At 42.2% G+C, this 9,733-nt stretch overlaps 1 protein-coding gene across 1 annotated transcript; it reads right to left on the bottom strand.

The window, feature by feature from the left end:
* Positions 1–410: 410 nt before the first annotated feature.
* On the bottom strand, positions 411–7,567 carry CNEP1R1 (CTD nuclear envelope phosphatase 1 regulatory subunit 1). Its single transcript, XM_051629605.1, has 6 exons — positions 7,467–7,567; positions 4,965–5,036; positions 2,713–2,786; positions 2,155–2,264; positions 1,963–2,017; positions 411–1,681 (listed from the first exon to the last, which is right to left on the bottom strand). The coding sequence occupies exons 1-6, from the start codon at positions 7,489–7,491 to the stop codon at positions 1,640–1,642; spliced, it is 378 nt and encodes a 125-aa protein (XP_051485565.1). The 5' UTR covers positions 7,492–7,567; the 3' UTR covers positions 411–1,639.
* Positions 7,568–9,733: the final 2,166 nt, after the last annotated feature.

Raw genomic sequence — 9,733 nt, 5'->3', positions numbered from 1 at the left:
GCGGGGCCGTCCCCTCGCAGCAGCGCTGCCACCCCCGGCACACACGCAGCCCCCGCAGGGAGCGGCCGAGCACCGGCAGCAGGATCAGCTCCCCCCTCAGCCCCGTCCCCCCTACACCTGTGGGAGGGCAGACACCAAGCTCTGGGTGCTGCCCCAGGTCAAAACCTCAAGCAAGGTCAATGTTGAATGAAACAATTTCCTCAAACAGCACTTACAGGGAGGCAGGATTGACCTGTAGGATGGAAAACTGGAAGGACTTTCCCTCTGGTGTCAGTATCTTAGATTATAAGAACCACACATCAAATATTGGGAATGTTGGTCCGATACTAAGTTAGACTTCAGCTATAAACTTCTGAAGTTCTTCTGTGTTCATCTGAGATCTGTATTTGCACAGCACAAAAGAAGATAACTCTTTATACAAAGAATTTATTTTACACACATTTACCTACAAAATATACAGCAGTTAAAAATAATGGATGGGCAGAAGACTTAATGGAAAAATTACAGGAGACATTTCTTAATGTCTCGAATGACAAGGTTACATCAATAGGCTGCCTCTAAAAGCCAGTCTACCTTGTAGTAGGAGTTACTGAAGTTTCAACAGCTTTGCAGTTTTAGTCAATTAAAAGAGTCTGAAACATTTAAAAAGGCACCTTGAACAATTTAAACTCTTAAAAGCCTTTACAATTTTAGCTACTCAAAAGTTACACTTTATGCATATCCACACCTTGTTTTTAACACTCTGGATAACAAGTCCTGTTATTTTATTGTGGCACTCTGTATTCTTCAAATCTGAAGTCACACATTTGCAATACTAGTTTCATATTTGGACTATCACAGCATAAAAAATCCACTCAGAATGGTCATGTGGACTTAAGATACAGTACAACCTTACAATCAGGAAGATACAGGCATATTTAAGACAATCTTTAAATTATTAAAATCTTAAAATAGCAGTGTTGTGAACCAGATCAAACAAGGAGCTACAGATGACCACAACAAAAGTGGTTGGTGCACTATATATACAACTTGACAACTGTGATCCTTGATATATTTGCAAAGTTCTTAAACAGTAAGACCAGTTTTCTCCAGCACAGACAGTCTTTCTGCAAGCCTTTTTAACCTGTTAGTGACCAGGAGACGAGGACAGCTGTAACGAGTAAGTGTGCTAATAAAACATCATGGGAATGGTAAATGTTCCTTTCAATACTGTTCATGAGAAGAACAAAAAAAATCCATACAGCAAATATTACCTATTTTCCTGAACATTGGCAATGATCTGCTATTTACAATAGCTTACAAAGACACATAACACAAATGAGGTTTGATTTTCAAGTTCAGCGTCATAGCTGATTAACATACTTCACCTGTATGTTCTGTTTAAGCTGAAGTAAAAAAGTGACAGTAATACTGAAAAAGAGGTAATCAGAAGTAGCAAAAGCACTGATAATATGATAACAAAGAATTTGGATAAATATTCAAGAAAGTAATATTGCACACTTTCACTGTCAACTGTGTAAGACTTTCACTCCCAGGCAGTGACAACCAGTCCTGTTTGTTTTTTTGCTGTCATACTACCTTGAAAAAGGTCATTTTTTGGTTTCCATGGCAGTGGAAAAAAACTGAAGGAAGACAGCCCTTATTGAACATGAGGCCTAGGTTTCAAAATTAATTTTCCAGTCTGCAAGAGAGGAAAAAAAAAAGTTTAGACCTGAAAGGTGAGCCAAACAATTGCACTTCCAACTCAAGTTTACCAGCTAAGTTTAAAATAACACACAAAACACAAATAAGTATTCTACATTTCACCTTTACAGACAAATATTTTTTTTAAGGTGTATAGAAATGCTATTCAGGAAAAAGCAAAACAAACAAACAACAAACCAAAACACAACACCTGTGTGTCTTTTCAAATTATTTGCATTTTTTAAAAAACAAGGTTTAGGCAATGAAGCACTAACTTACATCATCACAGGACATGTTATATTCTGCCAAAACAGTTCGACATCTGGCTGCTATACTGCGTGGATTGTGTCAAGGAAAGCAGCTAACAAGTGGGCAGAGAAGTGAAGACTGAAAAAGCAGTATTAGCATAGGCTTCAATAACAGCAGTTAACTACAGCACCTGTAAACTGTCAAACAGCAATTGAAGGATACATTGATGGGGCCACCACTCTTTTATGTATTCCAGCAAAGAACAAGCCTATTAGGGTAATACAGCTAATTGTGAAAAATGGGTGATTCCAAAGTGATGTGAAAAATGACACCTAGGAAAGAAATCAGGTTAGTCCCACTACATAATTTTTAAAACATACATAAAGTTGCTGCCTAGTTCACAAAAAAACCCCAACAACCCACAAACAAAACAACAAACAAAAAACCTCAACCCTGCACCTAACCATTTCTAAGTACTTGCAAACAATTCTTTAGATAAGTATTCAAGGTGTAGCATTTTGGTAGGGATCTTCCTAGGACATATTCCACAACAATTACAGACAATTTGAGGGCTTAACTAAAAATGATCTCCCAGTTCCATGGGAGAACCACCCACCTTTAGCCATTCGGTTTCAAGACCATAGAATGGTTTGGATTGGAAGAGACCTCAAAGATCATCTTTTTCCAATGCCCTGCCATGTGGGGCTGCTGATACTACACCATGTGACTGCAACACCAAGCTATGAAATGGGCTACATTTGGGATTAGCACCATCTTTACCTTTTGTGTCTCCGGGTCTATTAACCAGTTCCAAGCACCAGTTGCTGTGCAGACTGATACCACTATAAGAATCACTGATAAAGAGAAGAATGAAAGTCAAACAATATACCTTACTCCTAATAAAAAGCATTTATTTTTCAGTAGTAGCACTTCAGTATTTATGTCTTTTCCCACTTTTCCTCCCACTGAGGGAGGAAAAGCTTCTGCTTGGAAGGCATAAACAAAAATAGGCAAAGAAATGTCTATTATGTGAAGACATAAAGATCTGTCTAAGTGTCCTGGAAAGGACAAGTAGGTAACAAAATCTTAATTCTGTCAAGTAAAAACGTCCTGATGCTTGGAAGAAATGAAAGTTTCTAAAATAACATGGTTAGCAAAAATCAAGTTGGAAGACTGGAGTAAGAGTTGTCCCAAATGTTCAGCATGCCACTTGAACTTACGCAGCCTGGGCAACAGAAATGCAGCCCATTAAACTGCAAAGCAGAACAAAAGCTTCTATCCCACTAGCTCTTCTATGTACAAAAAGCCCAAGGCAATAGCACAGGCAGTTTCAGTGGCACATCTCAGCTGTGTTATGCTCCCCATAACAATGAACATGATTACAAGCAAGGAAAGCCAACATAAAGAAAAAACCCACAAAATTTAAATAGGACTCAGAAGGCATGTTAGCACTATCACAAGTTTAACAAACAACTTTGCACATCCAGACTTGTTAGAAAAAAGAATCAATTCACTGTAAATGGATAATACTAGATACATATTAGAGATGCTACACTGATTTTGAGACTACCAGCAGTTGGGGGTCGAGGGTCGATGGAAAAAGAGAACAGAATAAATGTAAAGGTAGAGAAAGCTCATACTTTATTGCACACCCATAAAAAGCCTTGCACCATTTGTTGGGCATTTGGCTGTTTTGAGTCCTTTCTTACTCTTCTCAGCCTGAAGTTCTGGATGCAAATAAAGTCCTCTACCAGGAGGAAAAAAAAAAAAAAAGGAAAACAAAAAACAACCCAAAAAAATAAGACACAGAGTTATCACCCTTTAGGATCATAAGAAAGAACCTGAAAACAAACCCCAGGTATTAATTAAATAGTACTTCCAGGTTCATAAAACTACTATAATTTACTATTGAGTTGCATATTCTTCTTGATATTACAAAATTTAAACTAAAAAGTAACTCGAATAAGTTATGTTTTCAAAAAGAAAGTTGGAAAAAAATCTATCAAAAGCATAGAGCTTCTTCTCTATATAAATACTTTTTTCCAGGATAACAGCAAGAGAAGTTCACATTGGGTTAAATACCTCATTATAATAAAAGTTAAAAGTCCCTCTTTTACATGAATTACAGAACTAGGAAAACAAGCAGTTAGGAAAAAAACAGTTAGCCAGTGAACACAAGACAAGTTATGCAAACCTCATTTAAATACGTTTTGAAGTTTGAACTACTTTTTTTTAATTACGCCTGACAGTGAACAACAATTCTGGAAGCCAAATGCTACAGCAAGCGTGAACCAGTTGGGCAGATCTGTTTACAAATATCTGCTTGCTTCCCCATTGCTCTAAAACAGGGGGCTTAGGGGGGTGGTGTTGTTTTGGGGTGTGGTGTGGGGGTTTTTGCTTTTTATGTAATGATTCCTCAAGTTCTTTCCTTTGAAATTAACTTATTGGGCTCTAAGGAGAAAAAAATACTATTTTATATGTTAAAAAAAAAAGAAAAAAAGAAAAAAGCCTGTATTCTTTGAATATGGAAACTACAACAGAATCTTGTAACAAAAAGCTGTCTACTTCCAGCATGGACCCATCTCAAAGTTGGCAGCACACCTGCAGCATTTTTGTCTTCCTCCCTTCTTCAAACTTTTGTGTTAGAACAGAGATAAGGACATTCTGCCATTAAGGCACACTGCTGTTAACTTTTTCACCTTCAATTTTACAGGAACTATCTAACCCTATCAAAAAAAAAACAGAACAAAAACCAAACCAGAACAGAAACAAAGACACCAGTCCCAACGATTTCCAAAATAATTCAGCCTTGAGTCAATTCAATCTTGACTTCATTTTTCAAACTCTGGCTGAAGTATTAGTTTGGTATCTTGTATTACCTGGTTGCAGAGTGTTTGAACACATGCCACAGAGATTTTATACAGAGTTGAAGCACAGATTTTTGCTTGGGCAAACGTAAATCAAAGGTACACACTGGTAAATCTAAAAAGCTTGAAAGACAATCCTATTATCCCTTGGAACATCAGACTTACTTCTCCAACGTCCTGTAGCTGGTTGCAAACATGCAATATATTCAGTAAGTCTTCTTTCAAAAGCTTTGAGATCTGGGGAGGATGTATATAAAGCATAATTAGATCTTTATCTATTTAGTACAATTTTTATGTAAAAGATAAAAGGAATTCACTGTTCCTCTGTGCAAACTAATTTCTTACAGGCAGAGAAAAGCAATGCAATGATCATTTAGATGTAATAAAAAAAACAGTCAAAGTAGCTTCACACAACTTTAGCTAAAAAGTCCAATGATGGAGTCACACTAAATGCAAGAAACACTCCCACTTACAGAAAAGAAAATTGATATAGTTGAGAAATCAGAGTATTTTAGACGTCTTTAAAAATACAAAGAGTTAGATTTGGAATAGCTTAAATAGCCCACACACAGAGAAAAAAACCCAACAAAACAGACCACATTTTTGAGTATAAAGTACATGAGGGAACCATTAAGTTCTATTATGTATATAATGGTAATTAAAAAAAAAAAAAGCTGGTCATTTGCCAGCTGCTCAAGGGATTATTTGTAGGAGTGTGGCTTTGATGACTTGGTTTTGTAGGCAGTTTAGTGCCATGATACACATAGACGCACACATGTAAAACCCCACAGCAAACACTAGCCCAACCACCTCAATTCTTTCTTTCTTTCTTTTTTTTTTTTTTTTAATAGATCTTTCTTATTGCCATAATTTTCTCAAGGGTTTTCCATTTAAATTGCTGTTAAATGTGGAGGAGAATTTCAAATTCATACTTCTAATTTCTTTTTAAAAAATCCAAGCAAACAAAACTTAGCCATTCACCTAAGGTTTGTTTACAAGGCTCTGCTTCATCTGAAAGTCTATGTTAAGATTTAAGCTTCTGTTCAATAAGGTAAATATTTTACAACATTCCAGTCACAGCTAGAATTCCACCTGGAGTTAAGTTTTTATTAGCATAAACTTAACTTTCAGCTAAAGTATTTCAGTCATCATCACACTGAATTTTTTTTCCTTCAACTTGCAACTATTACTGACTTATTTACCATAATAAAGCAACTATAGAATAAGATCAGAAGAAATGTACCTATTTTGAACATCACCAATGCAGTTTTGCAAACTGTAAATTTACTCCTAGGTGGTTTGTAGGTGAATTCATAGGGGAAGATTACAGCATCTTGATTTCAGCCACAGAACAGTTAACTAGTCTTAATTACTGCCAACAGCCTGGTAGTTATGGCCTGTCCTCCACCTCCCTTCTGGGGAAGCTAAGCCACTGCCAGCAATTAAAGCTAATTAACTGTTCCCTGACTAGCACAACCCCTTACAACTAGTCACTGAAGTGAGAGGGGAAATATGAGGCATCACATGAAAACCTGCTGTTTGAGAAACAGCACCGTTTAGACAAAAAAAAAAAAAAATCAAGCTATTGATTACAAAGTTATCAAGAAAACTCTGGATAATGTAGACAGCTAAAAAAAAACAGGGTGGAAAAAATCCAAAACGATTTCAGAACACAGGCACATCAAGCTTTAACTTATTTTTGGATATCCACATTCTAAGAACCTTCTCTGAGGTTATCAGTTCAGCCCCTGGCAGCTGTAACAAGCAAAGCACACTTCTCAGAGCCCTGCAGCTTGTACAGACAGCAACCAAGCCATGATGACAGTGGGCCACCATTTTTGGTTGACACTTCTACCTCTAGTATCTGCTACAAAGCACCTGCTAAGCCTGACACCCTAATGCACTTGAGAAATCTCTACCAGTCTTATTTTTGGACACTAAAAAACTCCTTTCAGGGTTTTGACATCCTGCAAACTACAACTACTTCTAAGAACTTGCAATCCAAACCACCAGGGCCATTTGAGGTCATGCTCTTCAAATGCCAGAGAAGCCCTGGCCCGGAGCAAAGCCTGCTGTGCTGGACGGGGCCCGCAGCTGGGAGAAACAACTCACGCAACAGGGCAGGAGCGGAGCAGCAGTGACCGCAGCACAGACTTTATTTAGCTGAAGTCGAGAAGCCTTATCGAGAAGGGGCAACGAAAGGTCAAGCCCACTGGGCAGCTCCCTGCTCCCCAGGGAAGGACGGGGCTGCCGGGCCCGCGCACGGAGCCCCTCAGCGCAGGCCTGCCCCGCGGAACGCCCGGAGAGCAGCACCAGCCCCGCAGCAGCACCAGCCCCGCAGCAGCAGCACCAGCCCCCGCAGCAGCAGCACCAGCCCCCGCAGCAGCAGCACCAGCCCCCGCAGCAGCAGCACCAGCCCCCGCAGCAGCAGCACCAGCCCCCGCAGCCCCGAGCCTCAGGACGCGGAGGCAGCCCCAGAAACCCTGCCCTAGTTCGCCTGTCTGGGCCGAGGAGGAGCGGCGGCTCCGGGAGCGCAGCGGAAAAGGAGCCGAGGCCTCCCGGGGCCGCCCGGCTCCCCTCAGGGCAGGGCCCGCTCCGGAGGGATGAGGCAGCGCGCTCGGGCAGCCCCGGGCCCGCCCCGGGCCCGCCCCGGGCCGCCGCACTCACCCTCAGCCTGGTCCAGCGAGTTCATGGCGGGCGGGCGAGGCGGCGCGCACCGGCGGCAGCGCGCACCGGCCGTGCCCCCCGCACCACCGGCCGCCCGGCCCGGCCCGGCCCGCCCCGCACACCGCCCGGCCCGGCCCCCGCAACAACCCCGCGCCCCACTGGCCAGTCTCCCGCTGGCCACGCCCTCCCGCAGCAAGCGCGGTTCGCATTGGTGCGGAGGGGGCGAAGGGGCGTGTCCTGGGCGTGGCTCCAGCCATTTGAGGGCGGCGGGGGGCGCGCGCTATGGCGGGTGCTGCGGTGTTTGCCGGGGGCTCCTGCGGGGCTGCCCGGCCCGGCCCCCTCAGGGCGTGGGGCTGGGCCCTGGCCCCGCACGGCAGCCCCGCTGTGACTTCACGGCGGTGCCGGCGGAGCAGCCCGGCCTCGGCCCGCCGGGCGTGCCCGGGAGCGGCCTGCGGCGGCTCGGCCGCGTCCGCCGCGTCCCGGCTGCGCTCTGGCGGTAAGTGCCGTCCCGGGGACGGGACCCTCCCGCGTAGCGAGCGTCGAGGAGCAGTGCTGAGCGGCTGAGAGGTTTTACAGGCTTTAGGTGTGTCCTTGCACCTGCAGTGATCAGCCACCGTGATCCCACGGCCCTTGCTGCTGTCTCCTGGCATCCCGGCTAGCGTGTGGGGGTAACTGAGCTCTTACCTTTCCTAAAGGAAAGCTATTTAATTAGAGTAACTTAATGAGTGAGCTTTCCAGGGACCAAAACTCTGCCTGCCCTCTATTTTCAACCAACCAGTATTGGAGGCTGCAGTGGTAATTTCGTGGTCTAGTAAAGAGTGTTAGTGTTCTCTAAAAGCAGTCGCTGAGAGCTGCAGTGCTCTCAGGGCTGGAAGCTGTTATCCAAGCTCTCCTTTCGTGGTGCACGGGCAGGGCATTACTTGTATACAAGGGCTTGCTTAAAAGGAACTTGAGAAGTTATGAAAATACTATCTATAGTAATCCTACCTGAAAAACGGAGTGCTGTGCTTAGCCCTTGTCAGTTTCCAGCAGCCTCCAAGTGTCAGAAAGTTGTAGTTTACACTAAGGTGTTTACATTTCTGTGTTTTGTTGACAAGCTTATCCCTGGTTGATCTCTTTTGTCTTGCTCTAGCTATTAGGTTTACTTCTGAATAGACACAGATATCTTAAAGCTGTGTTTTATTCCAACTTTCATGTTTTGTGACACTTAAAAGCTGAACCTACAAGAAGAAGTCCCAGAGCAATACCCTTGAAGTATTTAAGTAAATTGTAATTCCTTTATTTTTTGTAAGATAAAACTTCTTGGGCAATTCAAAATCCTTTTATTTCTCTACATGTTTTCCAAGTAGCTTTTACTGTCTCTGTGCAGTTCTGTTGACTGGAGAGTAGCCAAGGCAAATGGAACCAGACAATATATCTCATACTACAGCTGTCAGTCGAATACACAGATTCTTAAGATTAGTGTGTTTGTTAATCTGTTCTATTCTGCCAACATGTGAAGCCTTAAAAATAATAGATTAAGTAAAAGGACCTAGAGTACCCTTGCATTGCTTCATAATGCAGAGGTGGTTGGAAGAAGTGCTTTGTCAGTCTAGAATGCTATCTCAAGGATCTCTTTTCAAGGTGCAAGAATTGCATCTTTTTGAGTTGATCATCTTTGGTATCTGTTTCTGGTTCTCACAGCTGTACAAGGAGCATAATGTGAGAGCATCTGTTAGAAGCATCTGCTATCAAGGATAATTAGGATGGAGACACTTGTTTCTTGGTTTAATTGTGTTTCTAATCAAATTTTCCCTGAGAAGTGTTACTTATCCACAGCACTACTATGTTTTTTTTTTAAGGAGTTGCAGATTCAGGGCTTCTTGGTTTAGGCAAAAATTCTGATCCAAGGTGGTTTTCTTACCATTACATTTTCTGCTGCAGGCCTATAGAAAACATTTCAAAGCTTATCCTGGAAGGTGAGCTTTATCAAATACAAGCATCTGAAGAGGAAAAGAGAATGCCTTTTTTTGGAGATCTGCAGGATCATCTCCACATACTGTAGAAATATACTATGTATGTGTGTCTTGACATAATAGAAAATTAATTTTCATTTCTCAGGATTGTAACTTGAAACGCACTCTGCAACGTTGGAGTTATGGCTTGAGATACTAAAAATTGTTTGTATTTCAGTAGCCTGCAAAGCTAATTTGTTGTCTTCTGCCTTTTTGTTCTGCGACTGGGGTAGTAAAACTCACCCTCTTATTCCTTTTTATTTCTTCAGAAGA

The sequence above is a fragment of the Apus apus genome, chromosome 11 (genome assembly GCF_020740795.1).
Source record: "Apus apus isolate bApuApu2 chromosome 11, bApuApu2.pri.cur, whole genome shotgun sequence".
Lineage (NCBI taxonomy): Eukaryota > Metazoa > Chordata > Aves > Apodiformes > Apodidae > Apus > Apus apus.
This window is presented reverse-complemented; position numbering and strand designations above follow the sequence as displayed.

Bases quoted from the DNA above. Each gene is read 5' to 3' on its own strand.
- CNEP1R1 (XM_051629605.1), bottom strand. From the start codon at position 7,491: ATGAACTCGCTGGACCAGGCTGAGG. The intron at 2,787-4,964 runs GTAAGTCTGATG...TCTCTTTATCAG, and splicing joins AGCTACAGGACGTTGGAGAA to TGATTCTTATAGTGGTATCA. The intron at 2,018-2,154 runs GTATCCTTCAAT...CAATCCACGCAG, and splicing joins AGAGTGGTGGCCCCATCAAT to TATAGCAGCCAGATGTCGAA.